General features: G+C 40.1%; 1 protein-coding gene and 1 long non-coding RNA gene across 2 annotated transcripts in view; both read left to right on the forward strand.

Annotated features, from left to right (window-relative positions):
• LOC136020322 (uncharacterized) overlaps nucleotides 1-27,560 on the forward strand; it is a 76,984-nt gene that overhangs the window by 20,604 nt on the left and 28,820 nt on the right. The window contains exon 3 of the long non-coding RNA XR_010615287.1: nucleotides 25,190-25,258. This is a non-coding gene — a long non-coding RNA (uncharacterized LOC136020322). The remainder of the gene's footprint in view (nucleotides 1-25,189; nucleotides 25,259-27,560) is intronic.
• On the forward strand, nucleotides 17-5,686 carry LOC136020316 (uncharacterized). The gene is made up of 2 exons (XM_065691316.1): nucleotides 17-4,166; nucleotides 5,178-5,686. The coding sequence occupies exon 1, from the start codon at nucleotides 1,031-1,033 to the stop codon at nucleotides 2,102-2,104; it is 1,074 nt and encodes a 357-aa protein (XP_065547388.1). The 5' UTR covers nucleotides 17-1,030; the 3' UTR covers nucleotides 2,105-4,166; nucleotides 5,178-5,686.

A 27,560-nucleotide genomic window follows, 5' to 3' on the forward strand; every position in this document is an offset into this window, starting at 1 on the left:
ATTGCTTGATCACATTAATCATTTCCGCATTGTCTGTGACTCCCGTGTCAACAATTGGTGCCCGAACAGGGACCCTCAGATCAGTAACTCGCAGAGCCAAGTTTGAAAGTCCGACAGGAGAAGAGGGGGCGGAGAGCTGGCTGAAAGCAGCGCTGCTCCGGCGCTGGAACTCAGACGTCTGCAAAAACTTCGGGAATCTCACCCTGATCAGGTGAGCGGCCAGGGAAGAAATGGGGCACTCGTTATCCAAAGAGGAACAGGCAGTGGTGAAGCTCCCCCAACATATTCTCTCTAAGAGAGGTGTGCAATATGATAGTGCCGCCTTACAAGGCCTGTTAAAATGGTCCCGTGGTCGTGGACTTATCCCCACTGTGCAAGCTGCCTTTGAAATCTCCGAGTGGGAGTGCATAGGACAAGCACTGTGGGATGAGATCAGTAAAGGGACAAAAGAAGCACAAAAGCACTCCACTCTGTGGAGGCTGATGTTAGAGACTTTAAAAGAGATGAAATCTGAATGAGCGGCAGTGGCGTCTGTACTTATGGCCACCGGCCCCCCTCAAATTCAGTCGGGAGCAGGAGCGGGTGCAACATCTATGGCGTTTGCTTCTCCTACTGTACCTGGGACTGTTCCCCAAAAACCGTCACAACTGGCGAGGAAGAAAAAGCTTCGACGATTGCAGAGCGCAGTAAGAGTAGAAGAAGTGACCCCTTGCGTCCCAGATCCAGAGGAGGGAGACCCTGAGTGTGTATTGAACCCGCGTCCGGGACCTCCGGAGTCAGAACCGGACTTGTATCTTCCTGACTCTGACTCTGATTCCGACCAGTCAGTCTGTTCAGCTCATCGGCAAATAATAGCTGGCCCGGCAGACAAGCAGCTTCAACTGATCCTGAAAAGGCTGGAAGCTTCGGAGACTGGGGGAGTTTCTGGGCCATCTGCTCCACCCTCATATAATCCTCTTTTGAAGGAAGGGATTCTGGGGGAGGAATCGGGGAAGGGATCGGGAGGTGGGAAAAATCCGGCACATCATTGATGCGGGCTTATCAGGGATGCAATTGTAGACGGGAATTTGCTGACATGGGGCCTTCTGCTTATCCAGTGTTTACCACCCAGCAAGGGGTAAAGGAGTGGGAAGCTCTTGATTTAAAAATAGTTAAGGAGGCTCGGCAGGCAGTGACTACATATGGATTGAAATTGTCTTATACTCAGGCCATAATTGCTCATATATTTTCGGCTTTTATTTTAGCACCATATAATATCTGGTTGCTTGCCCAATTGTTGCTTGCTCCGCATTTGCAACTTTGGTTTTTTGACAAGCGGGATCTAGCCTGCCAAAGGGTTGCTAGTCAGCCTCGCCAGCCAGGAGACCCATTGTGTGGAGTAACAGCCGAAGTCCTATTAGGGAAAGCTCAATATGACCAGGCGCAGGCTAATCTGCCACCGGCTCTTCTAACCTTGTCCCAGGAGCAGGCATTGAAAGTCTGGTATGCCTTGCCTGATGACAAAACTGCTCCTGGGTTTTTGTCTATTAAGCAGGGACCAACGGAATCATATCGGCATTTTACTGATAGGCTGTTTGATGCCTTAAGAACGAATCCTGATCTCAACGATGATATGAAAGGGAAATTGCTAGACATCATGGCCTTTGATGGGGCCAATGATCAGACAAAACAGATTTTAAATAGTTTGCCGAGGGGGACGTCTGCTGCTCAGTTGCTTGAAGCAGTAGAACACATGGGGCATAAGCTGAAAGCGGCATATATGACTAAGGTGCTTGGTGCTGCTGTCCTACCACTTGTCCAGGAGAAAGGGGGAAAAGGAAAGGAAAAGGATAAAAGATACTATAATTGCGGAAAGTTGGGTCATCGTCGAGCTCAATGTAGGGCATCGGCAAGGCCTCAACCGAACAACTGGGTGGTCAATCAAGCTGGATCAAAATGGTGTGTACAGTGCCAAAAGCCCACACATAATATGGCGGAATGTAAAGGCCCGGGAAACGGGAAATTGAGTGCTTACCCTCGCTCTCAGACAAAAATGCAGGGTGCTTGGACAACCTCACCTCTGCCACAGCCGGCAGTGCCGGAGTGGACGTGGCAACCGCAATAGATGTTACGCTACTGCATACTCAGGTGCGCCTGGTTGATTCTGCACTTTGGGGTCCGTTGGGACATAGATTAAGTGTGTTGTTAATAGGGCGCTCCTCAGTGTCACGCCACAGAATTTTTGTAATACCGGGATTAGTTGATGCAGATTTTTGTAGTAATATCAAAATTATAGTTTATACATTGCACCCTCTGGTATCCATTCCGAAAGGAGAGGATTGCACAGTTAATACCATTTGAAGCAAAGGTGCCATGTCAGGGTAAACAGGAGCAGGGATCAGGAGGTTTTGGTTCCACGGGACAGCCTGAGGTGCTACTGGCCAAGGAAATTTCTAAAGGGAAGCCCACAAAGTCTGCTTGTTTGAGTCATCGTAACGGACAGACGATCAAGCTGGTCGTCATCTTAGATACCGCGGCAGACATCACGGTTATTCCGACGCACAGTTGGCCTTCTGATTGGCCCTTAACTCAAGCACCAACCTCTATTATGGGGATTGGTGGTTGTCAACAGACTTTAATTATCAGGACTTAATTCACTGCACCCTCTCAGATGGGAGCACAGCAACTATAAAACCATATGTCTTGAATCTCCCTGTAGCATCGATAGGAAGAGACATTTTGAGCCAGTTGCATGCCAGATTAATTACATCACCTTTTGAGGTGCGGTCACTGAAGAGCAGCCCCCTATCCTGAAATTGACTTGGCTGACAGAGAGGCCAGTTTGGATAGATGAGTGGCTGCTTAGGGATGAACGGCTGCAAAAGGTACAGGAACTGATAAACAAGCAACTACAGGCATGACACAGTCCTGTCCCCTAGTCCCTGGAACACCCCAGTATTCACTATTCCTAAAAAATCAGGAAAATGAAGACTGTTGCATGACCTAAGGGCAGTCAACGCGGTTATGCAGGATATGGGTGCGTTGCAACCAGGTTGCCTTCACCGACTATGATCCCAGAGAATTGGAATCTGCTGATAATAGACTTAAAAGATTGTTTCTTTACGATAAAGCTCCACCCAGAGGATTGTGAAAAATTTGCTTTTACAGTGCATAGTGTCAACAAACAGGTCCTGGCAAAGCGATATCATTGGGTGATCCTGCCACAAGGCATGAAAAATTCTCCCACTGTTTGTCAGACATATGTGGCATGGGCATTGATTCCCCTGTGTCGACAGTTTGGGCAACGACTCAGACCGGGGAATCTGCCAAACATGTAATTCGCCATTTACACATGGCTTTTACAGCCCTACGAATACCTTTAGCCATCAGGACAGACAACGGTCCTGCATGTACTTCTCGCAATTTTGCCCATTTTTGTGCCTTATGGGGTATACACCACTCTACAGAACTTCTGCATTCCCCCACGGGGCAAGCTATCATTGAACGCGCTCATGCAGTCTTAAAAGCACTAAACAAAAAGGGGGAGTCCCTGCTCCACCAGCAGACTGTTTAGCAAAAGCTAATTATGTTATGAATTTTTTGCGGCTAACTGGAGACCGCACGGAGCCACGTGTTGTTGTTCATAGCAGCGCCTTGTCATCCGGATGTGTTAAAACAACAGGCGCTCGAGTCATGTATAAGGAACAGGGTTCAAGTATGTGGAAGGGGCCGGTTGAAGTTATAATGACTGGGAGAGGATATGCTTGTGTTTCCACAGACAGTGGGCCATTATGGGTTCCAAGTCGTTGGGTGAAGCCATATTGATCCGCGTCGGGATCTTGATGATGGCTGTCACAATCGCTGTGACGTTGGATGATCTGCTCATCGATGCGACAAGGCAGCAACAGAACATGCAGTAACATGGGCGAACAGAACCAACACTTCTAGTTTTTGTATATCTTTAACAGCCGTGTCTGATCCATTTTGCACTTGTTTAATTGGTATACCCTCTTTGGAGCCAAAAAGATTTGTGGGATATATAAGTAACGTTTCATTAGCTAACCAAACCATATTGCAACAAGAAGGAGAAAAGGCCAATGCCTCTGATGACTGGTGTTACGGAAATCAGACGGCCTGCTGGCAGCCCCAGGCTGACAAACAAGTTTGGTGTGGAGCTTGTATCAATGGTAATATCGCAAACTGGACATTAGCTTGGATGTCTGTTTTGTTGATTGAGCATTTGAATAAAACTTTACTGTGGGATCCACAGGAATTGCGACTAGCAGGGTCCATAAACGGAACTAAACATGGCTTGTGCTTTGGCTTTAGCGCTAATATAATTAATACCCTGGTGGGTAAAGTGAGGTGTGTAAGCTCTAGTGTTGGTGTGCAATGCAAGCCACTTGATGCATGGACAGATGTATCTGGGTCAGATATTTATGGGATATGGGATGCTTCTGACCCCCGAGCATGGTGTGGGGGAGCTGTGGGGCTAGAAGAGTATGGTCGGCATGAACTTTTTCCAAACATGTTGTTAGCTTTGCCTAAGGGAGTCTTTTTGATTTGTGGTGATCACGCTTGGCAAGGTATCCCAAGATTTCCACTTGGAGGGCCATGCCACTTGGGAAGGCTCAGCCTTTTGGCACCACCGGTGAAACTCTTAAGGGCGCAGAATAGAACCCGAAGTAAACGCGCTTTAGACACTCTGTCAGCAGCCTGTAGTGACTCAGTAACTCTAGTAGGAAAAGCAGAAAATTTGTTAGCTAGTATATTTTGCCTTGGCTGTGCAGCAACAATTGCTAACGCCAACTTGCAGAAACTGGCATGTTAGGCCACAAAACAAGCTAACCTCATGTCTGATGTCTTGACTGACTTGATGAAAGATGATGATAACAGTCGTAAAGCTATTTTGCAAAATCGCGCCACTATAGATTTTTTGATATTAGCACATGGACATGGGTGTGATGATTTTGATGGAATGTGTTGTTTTAATTTGTCTGATCATTCGAATCCATACATGCAAGAATTCAGGAATTGCAAGAGCATGTTAATAAGATACAGGTTGAGACGGGGTTAGATGATTGGTTAAAGAACCTGGGAGTTAGTGGTTGGCTTAAACCATTGATACATAGTTTGTTTCAGTTACTGTTGATGCTTATAGTAATCTTGTGCATATGTTGTGGAATATTTCCCTGTAGGAGAGCACTGGTTGCAAAGATGATGTCCAAGGTACAGCTTGTTCAGCAGAGGATATCATCGGAAGGACTTCTCAACGCATTCATGGAAGAAAATGGACACATATATGAACAGATATATGAACTAGAATAAATGCCTCTGATCAAAAAACAAAAGGGGGATTTGTGGGCAGGTTTGTCATAACTGTGAGCAGAGGCAAGAGGCCTTGGACAGAACTCGTGCTCCATCAGCTTGCTGATGCTGTATATTCTTAGGCATATTTGGCAAGTAAGATTGCTGATGCTGCATAGTCTTACAGTTGGAAACAGGATGAGAAACTGCAGAATTAAGATGTTGAAAAGTTGTGGTCAGCAAGCAATGTTGAGCAAGTCGACATTGTTAACTTTTGAATGTTAGAACGTTAGCCAATGGACTTGTTGTATCTAGGGACATAAAGCAAGCTGGAAGAAAGTGATCAGTATATAACCCAGTGTGTGCGCAATAAACTTTGGCAATTGCTTGATCACATTAATCGTTTCCGCATTGTCCGTGACTCCCGTGTCAACATAGGTATCCAAGTCTTGTTTTGCAATTACAGCATTTTCTTATACCTTATTTGGCTGAGTGGGATTGATTACAGGATCTTCTCCTTGGACTCACGCTGGAAATGTTTTAGAGCAAGGAATGAGATGTTTTCATTAGCTCAAGGTTTTGGAAGGCTTTAGTGTTTTTTTTCTCTCAGTAACCCCAGCCCTGTCAAAGAGTTTTGTGTCAAGCTGTGTTGAGGAGATGATGATGCAGACTGGAAGGTGCATTGTACAGAAGGTTGTGGAGAGATGCCGTTTTCCTACCAGACAAAGTATGGGAGAGAACATCCATTTGCCTCAGGGAGACATGGAATGGGAGTCTGCACTCCTCATGGCTGGCATGAAGGTGTTCCTACCATTTCCCAAGTGCTTAGACAAAGCATAGCCTCCAAGATAGGAAGAAACATTATAAAGGGTCCAGATTATAGGAGAATAATTGTGTTCATTACAGTTAGTCATTCAGGATTATTCTTTGGTCAGAATTAGTGGTTATAAATTCATGTTTGTGAAGATAATTAACACTGCAGCCTAGATAGGTGCCCTTGTCTTCTTGCTCTGGCAAAATGAGATTTGCTCCAAATGTGCTAAATGTGCATTCTGTTTTGCACAGCTGGGCAGCTCCTGGATGGCTGAAGGCACTGAGTCCTCACTGCAGTACATGCAAAATGTAAAGAGACAGCTGGGTAACAGGCAGCCCATTAGGTCTTGTTGCTCTGTTCTTTCCAGGGACTGCAGTAATCCTACATGCAGACTCTTGCATAACTTTAGAGAGACTAGCATGCAGTGCATAATTCCACCCTGGAAGGAACAGCAAGGAATAGTTCCTTGTATATAACTTTAAATGTCTTAGTTAATGTTTCACAAAAAGAGAGGAAAAACATTAAGAAAGACTAAATTGAACTAGGAAGAACTTTTTCATGTTCTGTTATTAAAAGGTAAAAATTAACAATCATCTTTTCTGGAAACTGGTAAAATTATATGGTAATTTACCATTCATTATTAGGCTCAGAACAACTTGTATTGTAATAAACTTCATAAAGTAGTCCTACTGGAATTCTGCCACTGTTTTAATTAACAAACTCATCATACATTTTGGTCATTTATGTCTGTTTTATGATTCAGGAAAAAAAGGCTTCATCTCAAGCTGCATAACTGGTGGTTGCTCTGGATGATGATTTGTAGTTAAATCAACTAGCAGGTAGCTTCAGTCTGTTATTGCTGTAAATCAGATTATTTCAGCTTGCACTCCTCTTGTTCTTGATATCTATATTCAAGATGAGGTTTTGTTGTGCTTTTTTTTTCCTCCAAAATAATTTCTTAAGGGTAAGTTCAGAGGAGAGCAGGAAATAATAACCCAACTGTTCACAATTGCTAAGGAGTATTGGCGTTAAATGTAACAGAGAAATTCGCGTGCATTTAAGCTGACTAATAATTGCAGTTTGCAAAATCAGGGCAAGAATTCTGAAACAAGCCTTCATTCACTACTATGAGTTTATAAAATATATCCTACTGTTAGGCTGTGATGTTTGCTGACAGAGGTTACTCAAAATCTGCAATATTAGGGAGATACTTCTTTTATGTTCCTATGTCTTTCAAGAACCTTGTAATAACAGTTGTATATAAACACAGTAGTGCTTACACAGTGTTAAAAAGTAAGAAATAATTTCAAATAAATACCCCAATTCTATTATAATATGAAGATAAAATTTAGATTCCTATGTAGATATAGTTAAGCTCATGAAGCAAGGAGATGCAAAGCAGAGCTGTGATCTTGCAGAAGACTCAGTCAGGCCAAACAGCCTTAAAGACATAAGCATGTGGACCTCTGAAAAAGTTTCAAAGATGTGACAGTTTCTTGCAGGCTTGAACCTGACCTACTTCATTCACTGCAGTTTAAAGCAATTGAGACTGGTTAAGGCTAGAGGAAAGGTTAGTGTTTCTTAAATGATAACATCTCCAGAGTCTGAGACCAGCAACAAAATGCAGACTGCTAAGATGGGGAGAATCAGGCTGCAAGGGGTTTCTTAGAGAGATAATTTCCATTTTCATCTGTCAAGTTCCTTCTGCTGCTTCTATTTCCTCACTCACTTCATCAGCTTTTACAGGTACACAGGCTTCTCTGTTGGAATGGCTAAAACAAGCTCCACAGTTTACCTTTCCTGAAGCAAGGTAGTATAAATGTGTGGACACATGGCATTAGACTATATCAATTTGGTTTACATCTGTGTTGAAAAATAAATGTGGGAATGCAATGACAGAAAATAGGCACACTGACTAGTACAACCTGCAAAGGGAAAACAGTTTCCTTGGAAGTGCAAGACAAAACCAAAAAAAAAGCATTAATGCTATGCATGTTCCTAGGCAAATTGAGCATGGTTTGTTTGTTTGTTTTATTAGAGCTAAAGGGTTATTCAAATAGTGAATACAGGGAGAAGATGGTTTCCCCAGCAACTGTGCCTCTAGAAAAAGGCTTTGGCTTGTTCTCTTACTTGCGTGTTTTACAGCATGTAACTAAATGCTGTCTCTGGTAGGAAACAGATAGGGAGCCTAGTGATCTCCAGAGTGGGTCCTGTTGGCATTAACAGCTGTGGGAGTTCAGGATGCAAAACCAAAAGTCCTGCTGGAAGCAATGATTCTAGCTCAGCTCAGGTTGGTACAAGCTGGCTATCTGAGCCTGCTATCTGATCACATGAGTGTGACCCAGGAAGGCTGATTTTTCCAGTTAATTTAAACTTCAGAGACCACATCCCTTGGTGCTCAAAAAAACCCAGCGTTGCCTGCAAAGACCCATGGTCAGAATTTTAGGGGAAGGAAATGCAATCCCAAATGTACAGGGTTTTTTTCTGTAGCAGTCTAAGTCAGTTTTAGTAGCTTGTTGTAATTAAGTTAAACTGTCTTAACAGTAGCACTGTGATACAATCTAAGAGATAGAAATCCTAAATAATTTGCATTTTGAGTTAAGTATTTGGGACACACATGACTGTACACTGAAATCCTGAATATCTATTCAGCCAAAGAGAGAGAGAACTTGGGATTATTTAAACAGGGGATGTATTGCCCACTCTTACTTTTATTCATCTAGGCTACCGATTTAATAGCCCAGGCAGAGTTCTCTGACTTTAAAGATTTGGTGTAGTTCTAGATTCATAAATTGAGGGCAGGCTATTGCAAACAGGTTGCAGGTTTGTTCTGCTGGTTGACTAGTCTGGTGAGCGGCTGCATTTTCAAAGGTTGTCATTTTAGATACATGGAGTTGTAGGGACCTATTAGTAATAGCAAATAAATCTTCAATCTATTAAGCTAGTTCTAAAGAATGCAGTTCTAAATGCAGTTTGATCGATATATTATTAATTCTTAGGCTTGGGCATTGTTTTCTGTTTCATTTCTAGAGGGTGAATGAGTCAGGAACTTATGAGTAAGGATTAAAAGGGAGTTCAGCAAGGGAAAAGTACCTGTGTGGTGCACCTAATTTGATCTGAATTGTAACAAATCCAGTTTGCCACCACAGAAAACCACTTCAAATGTCTCAAAGTTTCAGTATTTCATCTATGTGCACATATATAAGCTAAGGCATCTAGTTGCCATTTTATGCATTTGGATGGATGACAGTTATGTCACAAACCCTACAAGGGCCATACCCTTCTGGGATGACAGCTAGATGCTAGGGGGCGAATGGATATCCTAATATGGCAAAATGTATCTGTGTATTGATCATCAAACCTCACACTAGTGACTTGACTAAATTGACGAAATAGATGAACACAGAGTTGTCACTTACTTTAGGTAAGATCATTATCTGGTGCCACCGCAGTCCCAAATATATATTTTTTTGGAGTGTGTTAATTGTTTGTTTTAGAGTTAGCAACAAATTGTATTTGCAGAGCTGTGAGGGAAAACTAGGTGTTTTTAAATGCGAGTGGCCTTTCCACTCCTTGACTTATTGTTAGAATGTTGAGGTAGCAAGGCTTTGTTTCTCAAAGATAGTTTATCACTCTTTGTAGATGGTAATTTCTGAACCTCTTTCTGAAGCTAGCACGTATAAACCAAAAGTACATGGGAAATACTGGACCCCTATGAGAAATGCACTCTGCTTTGCTTCTTTTGAAAAACATTTTCTGCCCTGCATAATCAAGAAGACAGCAGGGCAGAAAGAAATGGTGGGATTGAGTTCACTAGTTCCCAATGGTATCAACCTTATCAGTCAGTGAAGACAGATTTGTCCTCTGAATCTTTAACACATCAGGGTATATACAGTTAACCCTTCTCATAATCTTCCTTGTATCAAAACAAATCAAAGGCTTTGTCAAGACAGAGGTCTAATTCCAAAATGTCAGTCTATACCAAGGAGTAAAAATACCTTGTAAAATTAACATCTGTTAATTTGTGGAATTCAGGACTCTGATTATATAAAGTTCAGGTTGTTTAAATGTCTCTTGATTTTCTTGGAATAGAGAACTGTGTCTCTGAAAACCTTTACCGTATAGCCTAAATTATAATTAAAGATATTGTATATATTCTTTTTTTCCTTTTCAGTCAAGTACACATCAAGAGTGTCATCCTTTGCCTTTACTGTTCTTTGTTTATTATAGACTTACCATGATTACTGGCATTTTAGGGCTCTGAATCTCAAAGCATGGCCTTTGTTAGTTGTGTAGTTCAGTTAAAATCTAAATGGTAGATTTTCCGTCTGTTGTTGATGTTTTAACAGAGTTAGTCATGTATGCATGACTGAACCCATCTCTTTTCAGGTTAAATGCAACTAATATCATACCAAGGAACTGATTAATGTCCTTAGTAGAGGAAAAAAATGAGGAATTCAGCTCTTTAATAGAATTACTCTGCAATACACCGAAATTCAAGATAACCCCTTTCAATCAAGTTACATTTGGACAGATCTTTTTCTCCAAGCCAGTAGGTGGGATCTTTATAAGAACTGCATATGTATTTGAGCCCTTTAAAAGAAGCAAATTTTAACAATGCATGTATTTATGCTTCACTGGCCTACTAAGCATTATAATCTTGCAGCTCAGTGACATCCAGATGTGTGCTACTCTGAGAGACTTTATGGTAGAGTTTTGTTCAGTGAACTATGGCACGATCCTTTATAAAACTTACGTACATATTCTAATGACTGCCTTACATCACACATGTCTAGGAAAGGTGAAACACTGTTGCCTGGAATGGATATTATGTATGCCTGTGGTGTTCTGCAAGAATGGCCAAAAGAAATTAACATATCAATAATTAATACTTGGGCGTCTGCGGCCCAGTATACGATGGGATGGAAATTTATGTTTGTGCTGATGCCCTCATCTTTCTACATGCTTTGCTTGCTGCTTGTGCCTGTAGTCTGAAGAGAGCATACCGATGTGTATGCCCTGTATAAGCCATATCTATATTTTACTTTCTATCTAAATTGCTACTGGAAGTGTCTCTGGGGCTGTATTAACACTTTAAACATCCCTGGATGCTTAGAAGAGAATAAGTTGGTACAGGACAAATCCATGCCAGGGACAGTCTTGGTAATCCAGCTGTAGAGATGAGTGTGTGCCAAGCTTCAAAAACATACATAGTTTATTAGTATACATTGCTTAGTTTATTAGTATAGACATAGTTTTGTAACTTTCTCATTGGAGTGACAGGAAGATTATGGAACTGTTGTACCCCAAAAGAAATACAGTCTTCTTCACCAGTTTGTAGGTAGGTTGAGAGAGGAGGGTGGAAACAGTCCCCATATTTTTCTCATTCCTTTTTACCTTTATTTAATTGCCTCATTTGATTGCCTTATTTAATGAACTGCTTTAGTGTGTGTAACATGTGCAGGATAGTGGCTTGCTAATGTCAAAACAAAAGGTTCAACTACTGTTAGAAGAGTTAGCAACATCTTCTAGTAGTGAAGATATAAATTAGGGCTTATTTTTTGTGGCTAGCCCAAGCCATGCTGATGATAGAGCTTAGTGTATTTATGATTAAGTAGGCCCTGGAAAGAAGCAGAAGACTAAATACTTGAGGTTTTGAATAGTCCCTTGGAATTTCTGCAAAGAGGGGAAGACTCCTTTTGCCCTGTAGAGTATTAATGTTTGAGCATAACCTGCTCTCCCTCGTAAATCTTCTGATGCAGAGCTGACATATCAAGCCCATAGAGTTTAGCCAGGTTGTTCCAAACCTTTATCAACAACTCAGATAGTTTTTATCCACATAAGGTCATTTGTGTTATACTGTCTCTTCTGTTTTCTTCCCATTCTTCCAATGAATCAGAAGACGAAGGTATTATGGTGGGTTTTTTTCTGTTACATTCTGAACTGATTTTTGCAATTATCTTATCTTTTCCCCTGACAGTCTAACAGGAAAGAAAAGCAACAAACCAAAACCAAACCCAAACAAGACGAAGTTTCCTTGAGCTATTTTTTAAAGTTATTAGTCCACAGCTATAACTATGTAAAGCAGGTGTTTAAATGTAGGTGACACTCTATAAGTAAGTTTATAAAATCATGAAGTAATTAATATATTTAATCATCAAAACCTTAAGTAACAAGCATGACTACTTGCCTTATATTTATCTGCAAAGTGCGTACCAAATAACTTCCCCCACAATTTTAGGCCAGAGGGAGGGGAAGAAAATGTTATTATTGTCTCTGATTAAATTTACAACTAGAGGAAGGATCTAGTAGTATTAATTTAACTATTTGTGACTGTGGAACTATTAAAAATTCTGTTCAATTTCTCCCCTGAAGGTAACATTAAAATGTTCTTCATCTGTTTTAGCTGACTCATAATCCCTATTCCTACCATTCCTTACACCATATTCTTTCATTTTTTTAATTCAAAACAAGAACTATAGTTTTATGGATGTACTGATATATCTAAAGCTTTCCCTGGGTATCTATGCTGGATGACATTTTTGGTTGTTTTTAATTGGGTACAATATCTTCCATGCTTTTTCCTGTAACAGGATGTTTGACTTGATCACCAGAAGCCTGGGAGTTCTCTCCCTTCTCGTTTCCCAGAGACTTAGAGGAGGGAGTAATGAAGCAAAGCTATAGTTTACAGCTCACATGGAAAGCTGAGCCGTAACATGAGCTTGATGCCTTGTAACAACTACCAGGGCTGAAGGGCTGGGGAGCATTCCTCAGGTACACACAGATAGATAGCACCAGGCTCTTTCCAGATGTATGTGGCTCTCTAGAGTACCAAAATAAGTATCTGCCCCATTCCTGTCTGTACTCTTTTCCTTTAGGGTAATTATTTGCCCTTCGCTCATAGATCTGGCATTGAAAGTTGAAGTATTGCAGTACCACCTTGTTCAGTTTTCACAAGGATGTGAAAATCTGTACAGAAGTTGTTTCCTGGGTGTTTTTTTTTCCTGTCTGAAAATCAGCAGAGGTCTGAAGGAAGGTATTTTTGAATCATGCATTACCTCTGCACATCAAGAAGTGAAATGCACTGGGAGGCCTGTGGTTATGCTGCATGAAGCATGTAAGTGACCCCCTGCAGGTTTCAGAACAATTGTTAAAAATACAAGCTGCACCCGGCACATACTCCTCATCCATCACATGGTATTTAAACAGTAAACAAGGAGAAGCACATGAACGTCCTTGAATGAATCCAGTCTCCTGTTTTTGTCAATTCTATTTCACAGCATTTCAGATGGTTTAGAATAATCAGGTAGAATAAGCATCCATGTAGTGGGGTCCAGTGACAAAGTGGGGGGGGAAAGGCATTTTGCAATGTCATTGACTATAATTCTCCTGTAAATGTGTAATTATTAATCTTTCCAATATTTGGAGTTTCTATAATTTGTGTCTGTGGGTGAATACTTTGTGCTTTATATACCCGGTTAGTAAAGGAGGATTTCCTTCCAAACCTCAAGGAAATGTATTTAAGTCATACATTTTTGGTTTTGGTTTTTAAATGCTGCAAGAATCTGAGAATCTCAGAAATGTCAAGCTGCTAAAGGATGACATTGTTTCTTTTTAGACATGGGGTTCCCAAATACACTGACCATGATTGAAAATGGGTTGCTAAAGCAAAGGTTGAAATTCTGCCAGTTTTACCTATGTAGTTCCAACCCAGTCAGGCATTTAACGCAAGAGTTCTTAGCTGAGGAAGGCCTATGATTAAACACTGCAACCAGCTCATCCAAGACAGGTTGCAATCCCAGTCCCACACTGATTCTTGAGAATGTGCTCAGCTCAAAGAACTACATTCAGACCTTGGAATTTATCCCTGAGGAATTCTCAAATCATGTTAGTTAAAGAAAACAAAAAACAAAACTATATTGAGGAAGAAAAATAGGGCTTATCAGAAAAATATTTCTGTATTTTATTGATTTTTCTTTTGTCTCTTGGCTTTAACTGGAATTCAGCACTGGGTCAGATCAGAAATCCTGTGATCTTTAGGTTTTCTTTAGGTTTGCAAGGTTTCCACCAAGCTCACTTGCAAAAGAGTCTTCTGCAGAGAGCAGCCCCTTGGACAGGTCTAATCAAATCAAGGGATCACCTCCTAGGAATTTAAGCTAAGAGATTCTTTGTTCAGGTTCTCTGGCAACATTTGAAGACACTGACAAAAATCCCAAATTGAGAGTTATTGGAATAAATGGCTCATAGTTGAGGTAACTTATTTCTTAAGACCTTTAGATGGAAAATTAAAGCATAAATTAGTCATATTGCCAGTAAAGTTGTTCCCTGTCACAGCCTTTCTGTTTCTCTTCTCCTCTAAACCACTAATGAACACTCTAGCTGTAGAAGAAGCACAAACATTGTACTCCCTAGTTTGTACTTTTGGCAGTTCATAATACATCAGTGTCTGCACTGTCAGATTCTGCTTCAGGTCAGATGGCCACAGATCTGGCACTAAGACAAGTATGTTTAAATCTCACACAGCCCAGAGAAGCGGGGAAGTCTCTGCAGGTTTAGATATGAATACAGCCCTTTCTTCAGTCAGGTGTTTCAGAATTAGAAGTTTTCAGTAAAATTACTGGCATAATCCCTGCTGCAAATAGTCTCTGTTTCCTTTCTGTACTGCTAAAGTACTACTCCCAATGTATAAACAAACGGTGATTCATTAGCACAATGACACAGAACAACCGATGACCTTGCATATGAATGGGTTACTCTTCTACTTCAGTTATGGTAATGAATCATTTCCCTCTTGCATGCCTCCCTTTACTTCTACTTGAATACATTTCTTAGTATTCAGAATTCTCTTCTTGAAAGAACAGTTGTCTCTGGAGGTCAAGAGGGGAGGGTTCCTTACTGGTACAAAGCACAGAGGAACACAACTCCTCAGAATTATCAGGCAACCTGCTGGTTATCAGTGTTTCTATTGACTGTTTTACATTGGAGCATACTTTCTTCTTAACAGTTTATGTCCTCATGACATGAGGTATGTTTCAAGCATAAATTATACATGAAAAATCTTATTCCTTCTGTAGAGATCTCATTGAAATTTGGAGACTGAGTAGATGTAAATTCTGAGTAAAAACTTCAAGATTGCTCATTGGAAAATCCATTAGAATAAAACTCTTTTGTCAGTATTTAGAAAGCAGTTGGCATGTTTCAGTTTTCTTATTCTCTAGCCCTCTTGAATACAGGGAAGCCTTGTTCTGAACTTGCTACCCCCACAACCTCTTCATGTTTCTTAAAATACTTCAAAATGCAGATTTCCTGAAGGGCTTCCACAAACTGGTGCTTATGAATCTCTGGATGTTTTCTCTGGAATTTTTTTGCTTAGGTAAATCTCAGAATCATAATTTCACATTTAAATATTCCTTTTGGCAGTTGGCCATTTGTCCCTCTCTCCTATCAGAGGTAAACAGCTGAGTTGGCTGACTTTTAAATACAAAAACATTGTGTTCTTGCTGAAGCTGTTAATGAAAAGACTACTGAAAAGACTGTTCATGGAAATGGGCAATTGCAAAAGCCCTGTTCGTAAAAGTGCAATGTCTGATATTAACAACGGCTTTGCAGGTCTGAGCACTTCCTTTGGCAAAGGGATACATGCAGTATACCACCCAGCTAAGTAATTTCTGAAGCATGGATTTACACACCTGAATTGTTTACATACTGCTTAGACTTGAGGTGAGAAGAGTGGAGACTCACTGACATTCTTCATATGTTTAAAAACTTGCTGCAAATGAAGGAAAATATTTGTGAGTTCATGGTGGATAAGACAAAAGTAACAGGCTTAAATTGTACTAAAGGAGGGTTAAGCTAGACATTGGGAGAAAAAAAAAGAGGAAAAAAAGAAAGTCTTCCTAAAGAAAAGGATGAATTAATCCCTGAAACAGACTGCCTAGAGGTTTTAGAGCCTCAGACACTGAATGTTTTTTAAGAGCAGTTAGACACCTTGGCAGAGATACAGCTGATCCTGCTTCAGGGCAGATAGATGGACTTAATAACCTCATGAGCTCTTTCCAAGCCTAAACTCTGTAATTCCATCACTGCTCAAAGTCACACCAGGACTGTGTCGTAAAAAGGAACCACACATTCTGCACCAATTTCTGTTACCATTACAGCAAAATCATCCTTGCTTTTTTAGGAATGGCTTGAACAGCCTGAATGTGCTTACTTACTTTGATCAAGATACAGTGTTATTGCTTACTTTCCTAGTGCTTGCATTTCCTCTGGGTAGAAAGTGACTTTTAGTCAAAAGACCAGCATACTATATTGCTTATATCCTGCACAGGGTCTGTGCAGATGAAGTCAGGAATAGTACATCTTAAGTAAAACTTACCAGTGCACCAGAATGTATCGGTTATGAGCTGCAATAGCAATAGGCAAAGAGAAAGTTGTCATCTCTGCTTCTGCAGGTACAGCAACCTTAATATTTAATACAAGTATTGATGATAGTCAATTGTTCACACCAGAAATGAAATAATGGCTACATCCGTCAGCACCATACTTCATGCTGGCAGCATGGATTTGGTCACCGTATCTTTTATACAGGCTTTCCAAACAATGAGGACACGTGAGTTGTCTTAGGCTATCTTAAAAAATGTTTAGATTCTAAATAAAATGGTTATGCTGACTTTCTTTCACTACCTGACTCTTCTCTGTATTCTCAGGAGCAATTAAAAAACCCCAAACCCACAACTCAATAGAAATAAAGTGCATAATAACATGGCTGTACAAAATGAGTTCTGTAAGATTTGACAATGCTGCAGATATGCTCTAAGTTTTCTGAGATAAGATCCAGCCAAGGGGTTTCTCCAAGTTCTTCACTGATCCTCATTCACCTTTTTGCATTTCTGTCTACTTCATACTGATTTTTATGATACTGCAACTACAAGCATGTAGACCCCGAGAAGAATGAAGTGCATCTGAAATGAAATACACTGCTGTTGTATTTTAATTGCTGGTAATAAAAATTATAATGATTTTTTGTAACTGTGGGTGATTGTCTATAAAAGATCATAATTGCTGACTGTAATGCAAAAATTAGAAGGAAAAAAATAGGGTTTTTTCTACATTTCAGAAATCTGGGGCAAAGGTTATGGGTTTATATTGTACATAGCGAAAATTTTTTACAGAGTACCAGGATATCACTTTAAGCAGTTTAAACATGTGGCTACATAAATTTATGAAATTCTTCTGGGAGAAGATTAGATGTAACAAATTTTTACTTTTCAAATCTCATGCACAGCTTTTCTAAGCAAAAGAGTCTATTGAAATCAATGGGACTTCCTGCGTTACAGGATTGCTCTGGAGCGAAGTATGTGAAGAACCTGAGCAGAACAGACTAAACAAATACTGCTTTTAATGCCAGCACCAGGTCTCAATTCACATTGCAGTGGTTTTGTCATCATCTAAAGGTTTCTACGATCATACGGAGAGCCTCTAGGCAGCTGCTGAACCTGCTGAGATGGGTGACAGAGTTAGACCAGTGGGTGGACTCAGTCACAGAAGGATCTTTTTCTAGATATTTATGTAGTCTCCTAAAATATCATCATCACAGCTTAAAGGTAACAAATCCTTAAGACAGAAATTCTAATGTGTTCAGGTAAACAGAAAAAAAAAAAAAACAAACAAGAAAGCAGAGAATCTGTCCTAATGACATCACATAATGATCAATAACAGGCAGTCTTCGACCCTGCCATTCATTTCCTTCTTTTTCCCATGAAGAGGGATTGGTGGCAGAAATTACAGACTGGACTGAAGGTATTAACACCACTATGTATTTTTCTGCAAGGCTCTGATTTTTTTCCCTAAGTTGCAATTTGTGCTCTGTTGCAAAGGAGTACCTTCAAAAGAGAAACATGCTCTAAGAAGCATGCAATCAGTTTAAAAATGAGCTTGAGTTATAGCTTCAGTATTTGACATGTGCTGTGTTTCCAGATCAAATTTAAATATAAAGTGTTATGAGAAGCAAAAGAAGATTGACCATAGGTGTGTCAACCAGATCTGCAACATTTTGGAGGCTTCACAGCGCTCACCCAGCTCCCACTTACAGCTAAGCAATGCTTACTACATGCATTCCTTAAAGTAACTTGCTCAGTATTCAAACTCTCCCTTTGGTTCTCAAATGCTGTGTTCTTCCTCCATCTACTGTGACTCACTCCATCAGTTACCAAACTCATTTTCATCCCTTTTGTGTTTCCACTTTCATCACTCTATTTTTGTGGAACAAATATTCACCAAGTCATCTGACTCTTGTCATATGAGGTGTTCATTACTTGTAGGATCAGTAGAGTATGCAAACTGCAGATTCTGACCATGGTACATGCAAATGGAAAACCTTAAAATTTAAGAGGTGTGCATGACTGGGTAGATAACAATTGGAGAGGGTTCTGGGTTAGAAAAAGAGCACGGCAGGGCTGTGGCCAGCAAATTCATCCTCTTACCTTTTTTCCCATGATGGAAAGTAAGACACTACAGCTCAGAAGAGGTTCATATAGAGTATTTGGTCATATAGAGTCATTGGTCATATAGAGCATTACTTTACCAAGCTTCTCGGAAGATATTTTCTGATGATTGTACCACCAATCTTCTGCAGACCAAGCGTTAATCTAAGAACATCAAATTTGGGGGGGGGGGGGGGGGGGTGAGGGGGGGGTGAGGAGAGAAAGCACATTATTGTGACAAAAGAATTCAAAAGATCTGAAGTAGATAAATATAGAATCAGCACTGCAGTGGAATAATAGGTGTCATTCTAGGATGATGAACAGCTACTCGGGCTGCTGCTTAAGCTCAAAAAAATTAGAAGAAACTTGCACTGTGTTTGTCATATTCAAGAGGAGATCAAAGTCTAAGCCTGGATGTAATCCAATCAGAAATAAAATCATTACAGTTCTTTTTCTAGCAAATTCAGTCAATATGTCGATCATACAGATTAACACTCCTACGATAGCAGATGACAAAGATGCAGTTGATGAGTTCTATCAACAGCTTGAAGAGACATTCATTAAAAATGAATCAAAGCTATCACCCTTGCAACTGGGGATCTAACTGTGAAAATTTGACTCTTGGACGTATAAGCTCTCCAAAAAGAGTAATGGGAACTGACTACTCGTCTTGGTTTACTGAATGAAAATCATCTGGTTGAACTTTGTTGCTTTCATGTTCATTCATTCTTAATTTAACACCAAAATTGAATGTCCAGGATATTTGTACAGATGGGTATGGCATCACAATTAAGAGCCGTGATGCTAACAGATGAATATGTAGCAAGCAAAGAACACTCTGGGTTGGAAGATCAGTTGCTGGCTTTTCAAATGTCGAAAGATAGATGCTCACCAGCCCATTGCTTCTTGTCCAGCTACAGAAAAATCTATGTGATGTCTATCCAGAAGAGGTTGGTGTTAGTTAACCCAAATGGGCTATGGAATAAAACCGCCAGGTGCAAGCTGCCAATAAACACACCCTGATAAGTCAGTACTGGACTCTGAACATCTGTGAACTGCAGCAAGCAACCATTTCATTAGACAGTGTGTGAATAGTGACATACGCTGCCCAGAATTTTTCAACGTGTATAGAGAATTTGCTTTGAGAGAAGCTCTGAAAGGATTTGCAAACTAAAAAGGAATGGCACGTCCCACCCCCCAACGCCCCGGGGAACAAGTCAGATGTGCCGATGAGATAACAAGGCAAGCTGCAGTCCTGGATAATAGGCAGCAGGACCTTAATGTGGGAGGGAATGAAATGCCTGTATACTGACTCAGTTACCACAGATAGGATGCAAGCAAACATTACCTAGTGATCAAATGCAGAAGGAATAGATAAGTTCAGTTAACTGGAAACTTTTCTATCCAACAACAAAGATATTCAAAGGGAAGTGGAAGCAGAATTCCAGGTCAGCTGTAATCTTCCCACAGAGAAAAGCATAAGAAACCTGAGAAACATTTAGAAAAGTAGAAAGGTTCAACAGGTGGAAAGCCTAATTTATTTATTTATTTTTTTTCAGTACTGATTTGGAGAAGCAAATTGTAGGAAACTAAGCACAGAAAGAGAGCTGAGATATGTAGGCTTTATGCATATTGTAGGTAGAAAAGAATAAAAATGCTTGTTAGGAATATTGAAAGATAGGGGTATCTCCTGTAAGAAATCAGTAGGAGTAACTTTGGTATCTTGGTACTTAATATATTAGAGAGAAGAGAAGAAGACATAAGAGAGAATGTGAGATTTACAAAGGAGGGAATGACTGTGCTTTGTACCAGATGGGAACAACTAGAATGATATGGAAAGGTGGGATGTGCTGTACTGTACTTTGCATTTCAACAGTGTATTCTTTCAAGAAGGCTTCTAAAAATTCTGCCAGAAATGCTCCCAGTTAAATCCACTGCTTTTTGTTTTACTGTTCAGAGTTGACCAGTCCTGAGTTCTCTTTCATTTCTTGTGAGCCCCTCAATGGCTTACTTTAAATGCCACCTTAAAAACTGCTGTTTACAAGGGAGTCTTCTTTGAGCAAGACGCATAGTGAAATAGACCATATAGTGGTCTCTAAGCAAATGAATGTAAGGAAAGCAACTTATTGCAGCTTTGGTCATTTGGCACAATAGAAGATTAGTGACTGTTCTAAGATTTTTTTCAACACATTTTCAGTCCAAGGTAATGTAGAAAAGCTGATAAAAGCTTATTATTCACCTAACTTTCTTCCCATTGTACATGGATCAATTTTTTGTTAGATTAGCCTCTGTTCCAGGCATATCTCCTAAAACATCAGCGAAAGCACCACCACCAGCAGTATCTGCACATAATTTATATAGATTTCATTCCAAATTACTTAGGTTGGTACTAGAAGGAAGTATTAATGTCATCAATGTGCAGTATCTACCTTTTGGCAACTGTCTTCCCTAAGATATTAGTTATAAGCTACATGACTCTAATGAAGTAGTACTGATATACAGTAATTAGCCTTAATATGGATAAATCTTGTGTAATTTTAGATCTTTGAAATCCAGTTATTCTGTACTTTTTACTTCACTGCTTTCACAGCCTTTTTGTATTGCCCACTTGTATTTTTCTGAGTCATGCCTACAATAATTGAAAACTAGTTTTGCTTATCTGATGGAAATCTAGACAGATTGAAATACAGCACATTGCATCTCTACTCTCTGCTACTCTTCTGTCCAGACTCTGAACAGCAGCCATGCAGTTTTATCATGCTTATTACATTTTATTGTGACTACAGCCATGCAGTTAATTTCTTCAAGACTTACTTCTAAACTTATAAGTTTAGGAGAAAATGTAGGTTATCTAACAGTTTCCTGCACCATTTGCAAATATTAGGTTGCAAAATACTATACATAAGTGCAAGGAGCCACAAAAATATCTGCACTCAGAACAACAGGTTAAATAGGATAACTGGACTTTCGAGAACTTCCCCCCACCCCCAGCTCCAAACCATCTGTTCTGCTTCTGTCTCCTGCAGCATCTCCATCCACCCTTTCTATCTTTTAGGTATTTAATTGTACCGTTTCCCTCTTTTTGATGCACAGAATGATCAAACGAAACTGGTCAGCATGTAATCAAGATAATATTGGACTTTGCTCTCTATGCTTCAGCTAAAGCTGACCATTCGTTGCTTATGGTCTGATTTAGATAATTCCCTTTTTTTTTTTTTTTTTTAATCAAACTGTTTTCATGCTGTGAGGAAGGAGTTTTGAGATTGGTGTTTTCCCTTCCAATCTTTGTTTTCTACATCCTGAATTGCAGGTTTTATCCTAATATTACAGAAATACTTAAAGAAAGCTTCATGGCCTCCAGAACCTAACTTAGGAGATTAATTTTCTGCCCTGTCCTCTGTCATTTATAATTTTTGCAGTCTGTGAAATACAATGCAGCTTTGCAGTCATGCCAGTGCTGTTGAGCCTCCCTTCTTGTATATTTTATAGGAAAAAAAACCCAGTGCTTTTTCTGGATTTATTCTTAAACAATTAAGAACATCATAACACCAGAAAAGGGAAAAAAAAAAGATGATGTTTGATGAGCAGATCAAATGCACAAAATGATAACTTGGTGCTTATCCAAAGGACATTTTCCTTTACCCAGACATGCTTTTTCTCCTTGTTGCTGTCATGATTGATTAGTGAAGCACCAAACAATCCACGTAATTATTCACCAACTGCAGACCATCTGGAGTTAGGAATTTGCAGTCTCTTTCTAGAAATGTATCTGCACGGGGTTTGCTGTATGCTTTTGAGCCTAGTACTTAATCACCACATGTGGGAGGTGTTAACTAGGGAATTGCCTTTCCAGTCTAACTATATTATCATTTAGATTGTGCTGTAAATGTCTATAACTTTTAAGATGCTTTACAAAGGGTTAGAAGTGCAACACATGCAATGGCTTATACCCCAAGGATCATAGAGTTGAAGTGCACAAGTGAGTACCATAAAATAAAAGGCAAATGCTAAGGGGAGAGTGGCTGCTAGAGAGGTAAAGAACAGATGTCAGAATTTTTTTGGAGGAGGAGGTGAGTGAGGAGGAGGGAAGCTGTTCCCATGTGAAAGATGATCTAAAATAGGGAGTGGGCGAAGGAAACAATTTGGAGTTTCTTACAAGTATGTCTGCTGTCCTATCAAGAAGTGTTTGTGCTTTTGAAAGCATAGCTAAATTTGACAGGAAAAATAAACCTTTTCAACATACTAGCATAAAAAGGAACATAAAAATCCTGCCCATTGCATGTTCTAGACATACTTTGCATTACAAAAGTAACTCATCACCAAAATAATGCACATCTTACAACCAGGAGCTCTCCAAAACCTCGTAAACTCATCATAAACAGCATCTCTCCTCCTCCAGAGACTCTGCAAAACAACCCAGCCTGAAGAAAGACCTGAAGGTCAAACACTTGAACAGGAAGAGCAACAGTCTGGCTTTGTGCTCATGAGGCAGGAAGGCAGGAGGCTTGTTCCTCAGCTGGGGATAACACAGTAGATGCCAGACTCTGACCATCTTATAGTTAAACCAGGCATTGCAGATGTTTTTCACTGTGGTGCTTCACATATGGCCAGTGCATATACACCTGTGAATAGCACACTTTAGCGATATGCCTTTATGGTTGAGACTTTAGAAATTCATTGCTTAAAAATCCAGCAGAGATATTGTCTGTATAGTCTGAAGTAGCAAAAACTGTTTTATTTATCAGTCTTTTTGTACAATATCTGGTCCTCCTTCCAAGAAATGACAAGAACTTTATTCTAAAAAGAGGAGAAATTGATAGATTTTTTGCACATGCAGTTTTCTCACAAAGGTCTGCCACAATGAAAACATGTGGGCAGCATTTCTTTATGCTGATAAACATTATAATGCCATGGCCTGTTTTCTGGCAGAGATATGTCAGAGCTTTTAACTATGTGACTAAAGTCGTCTCCTGGTATAATCTGCCCTTGTTACTTACATAAAATGGACCTTGTTCAGCTGCTGAGCCATGCTATGGCATTGTCTGGGGGAGCACTAATTGGTATGGACCAAATTCATGCCAGGCAGTGTGCTTACAATTAAACAATATAAATGGTCATGATCTAGTGCTGAAATTCATGCCCTGTTTAGACACAGTGTACGCTGGTGCAGACATAACAACAGCATCTATAAATTCAATTTTCAGATGGCAGATAATGACCAGGAAGCCTCCCTAACACACGTGGGCTTTCTTCGGTTTCTCACAAACTGAACCTGTGGAATAGGAGCCACTGAACAGGCTGGAATACTCTCCTATTGGGATGTCAGCTACTACCCATATTTTGCCCCTCAGATTGTGTCTGGTTTTCTCATTCATTATTTGTTCACTGTGATGCACTTTAACCCGATCCTTAAACAATTTATCATCACTTCCCATCTTATGGCGTCTTGAGTTTGTTCTCAATAATCTTCATCCTATACCAAATTAATTAAAATAGTCATTAATATTAATCCCAGATCCCTGTGGAATCAGTCTAGATGCTGAGCCACAGACCAGCTTAATGAGCTGATTTTTGTAACCAGTTGCATATGGCTAGTGAAGGTGCAGGAAAATCAGGTAAGGAATGATTCTCGTACTGATCCTGTAATTAAGAAAAGGTGAGAAGCAGTAAATATCAGAGAAGTTGTCGTATAGACTTAGCAATGTTTTACGTTCTATCACACTTATTCCCATTTTGTCTCTCTGCTGTCTAGGCAGCTGCTAGACTTAACTACAGTAAGATAATGTCAGAAAACAGAAGCAAAATATTTTGATCTGGGGACTGCAGAGCTGTGGGTGGTATAAACTGGGGCCTCCTTGTAGATCAGAGATGAACCAGGAAGAACTTCTAGAAGAGTGAGAAGCTAAACTATTCTGTTACCAAATTAATGTGCTATTTTGCTTATGTCAATGGGAGGTTCATCATAGTCTCCAGTGGAGTCAGAGTTTCTGTCTCAGTACTAAAGCTCTACCAGGTTAACAGAATAAGACTAAAAAAGTCACTTGCTGTACATTTTTGTGGACTAGATACATGTCATTGTTCTATCCCACTTAGCCACATACCAGCTGCATATTGGGTAAGACTCAAGCATTCATTAGGTTCTCCACTCCTTGGTGACTTCATTTCTACTAAATGAGATTCTTGGCATATGGAATTGGTAGAAATCCTGGTCTGCTCTGAGCTTGTCTCTGGTCTGGATGATAACAGGACTTTTGAGAACGTCATGGCTCGTATCCACACTGCATTTCTTAGATGCAGCCTAAGTAAATCTCTGTCTTCAGAATGAAAGAGGTAGATACTAATACATGGAGAAGCCCATGTACTTCCATTAACAATTCAGTTTTGTAGCTCGAGATACTGCAGCTTCATAAATGGTCTAATGATGTTCATTGTCTTAGATGTGATTAAATTTATTCGATACATTAGGAAAGTGCTTTAACTGGGCTGAAGAGCGAATCATAGAATGATGTGCAGTTGAAAAATAGTGGAAACCATCTGGTGATACCTTGTCTGATTCAGACCATTCTTTCTTTTTAATTCATACTATTTTTTCATTAAATTAACACAGGTCCAGCATGAAAAGTAAAGAAGGAAAAGAGAAAGGGAAGCAGAAAGAGCCTTTGCCTCTGTCTGCCAGGTAAGGAGTGTCACCTCTGTTAAGCTTCCAGGATGTTTCTTCCCTAATGCATTTAAAAGTCCCATATACCAGGGAAACAGACCACTGTTTGGGCCGTATCTGGGTTGTGTATCTGCCAAGTCATAAGAAAAGGGATTTTATAACCAGCTCTACCAAAAACAGGGTTTAGAGGAAACCTTCATTACAAGCAGTTGAGGTAATGGGGGAGGAATGCCCTCATGTTTTCTAGAAGCACCCATCACAGTCCTTAAAGCAAATTCTGTAACTCGATCTTATTCGTAAAGGAGAATTTTTTCTTCCCAGAACACAGTAGTATCGTTGGGAAGAAAGAAGAGTTTGTAATCTGACCTAGAGTCAGTAAGTTTATACTGCACATTCTATATACCCAGTGAGCTATACAGCCACCTCATCAAGCCGTGATGAAGCTGTATGACCGCTGACGTTTTGTCTGCCCAGTCTCTTGTGGGAGTCTGTAGTTTTCAGTGGCATGCTGATCCAGACGCATCAGAGATGATTTCATGCATAAGAGAGCAAAGAAGGAAATGAAAGTTTTTTAAACTGGGACATTTTCCTACTACAGTCTAAACCAAGAGACGTTACCAAATTAATTCATAAACACAACCAGCGACTGACAGTTCCTTGCTGCTTCTGGATTAGACAGAATTCAGACCAGTGATCAAGAGGTGAAGGTTCTGTCATTCATTAACTACCCTGTGAGCATCAGTTTCCCGAGCACTAAGTTTTATAGGAATGTCAGGAAATACGCAGTGTTCATGGTGTAGTTTATGCTGAAAATGTTAATGACCTTTCTAGCTTAAATGTCTTTGTGTTACTTTAATTAGACAGCAGAAGACTTTTTAAAGATGCATTCCTGAAGCAAGTTAAATACTGTTTCTGTTACATGTCATTCTTCAAAGACAGCGTCTGAAATACATATCTGAAGTGTGGCATCTGAACAGTTAGTTTATCCCAGACTTCACTGTAACAGCCTTCCCTGAATTTAATAAGGCTGCATTAGAATGAGCAGTGCCCAGGGTAACCTGAGTCAATGAAAAGCAATTTAATTTAGTTTATGGAAGAGGCACATTGTGTGTGTGTGTGTGTGTGTCCTCACCCCATAGATTAAATTAAAATCTTTCTTAACTGAATCAGTGCTTTCAGAATTGTGTATCATACTGTGATCGCTATAAAATCTTGTGTAAATTTATATATTTAGGTCACTATGCATTTGTTCTAAGATGCAAAGATGAGCTAGGCATAAATGAATACACTTCTCTAAGCATACATAAAGATGATTATTTAATTCACTGAAATGAAAAAAATAGGAACAAAATAGCTGAGGTACAAGTGATATAAACAGGATGGCTATGATAGCCTATGTGTATATGCTTTTTAGTCTTTGCAGTTCAGTAATACCTTCAATGCCATGTATACAGGACACACACTAGAAATCCCACCACTATTGCATAGAGTTTGGCTCTTTGGTGATATGGCACAGCGAAATATGCAGGGCTAGTGTCCAAAAATACAAAAGGGTTATGTCCTGTGTCATGTCCTGATTTGAATTTCACACTGAAACCAAGGGCCACTGAATGTGATATGTTATATGTTGGCGATGTGGAAAGTGAGGATGTCCCAGAGACACCCTAAATTCTCAAGCAAAGAGTGACCTTGTTAGGCCACAGAGGAAAAGACTTCTGCATCCAGAGTAAGAGTCCAGATAAATACATGAGACATGTTATTAAACATAGAATCATAGAATCATAGAATAGTTAGGGTTGGAAAGGACCTCAAGATCATCTAGTTCCAACCCCCCTGCCATGGGCAGGGACACCTCACACTAAACCATCCCACCCAAGGCTTCATCCAACCTGGCCTTGAACACTGCCAGGGATGGAGCACTCACAACCTCCCTGGGCAACTCATTCCAGTGTCTCACCACCCTAACAGGAAAGAATTTCCTCCTTATATCCAATCTAAACTTCCCCTGTTTAAGTTTTAACCCATTACCCCTTGTCCTGTCACTACAGTCCCTGATGAAGAGTCCCTCCCCAGCATCCCTATAGGCTACCTTCAGATACTGGAAGGCTGCTATTAGGTCTCCACACAAACATGCCAGTACATACTATGTTTGAATACTGTGCATTAATTAAGACAATGAAGAATGGGGCTGTACATCACTATATGGGCATATGGCACAGCACAAACTAGTGTTCACAGCAGAGGTCGCTAGCAGAAACCATCCTTTCCACAGGTAGAGAAGCTGTGTGTTTTAGTCTCCTTAGAACTATAAACACTCAGA

Source organism: Lathamus discolor, chromosome 1, assembly GCF_037157495.1.
Source record: "Lathamus discolor isolate bLatDis1 chromosome 1, bLatDis1.hap1, whole genome shotgun sequence".
NCBI classification, from domain to species: Eukaryota; Metazoa; Chordata; class Aves; order Psittaciformes; family Psittacidae; genus Lathamus; species Lathamus discolor.

Coding starts and splice junctions, on each gene's coding strand:
- LOC136020316 (XM_065691316.1), top strand. CDS start 1,031: ATGCGGGCTTATCAGGGATGCAATTGTAGACGGGAATTTGCTGACATG.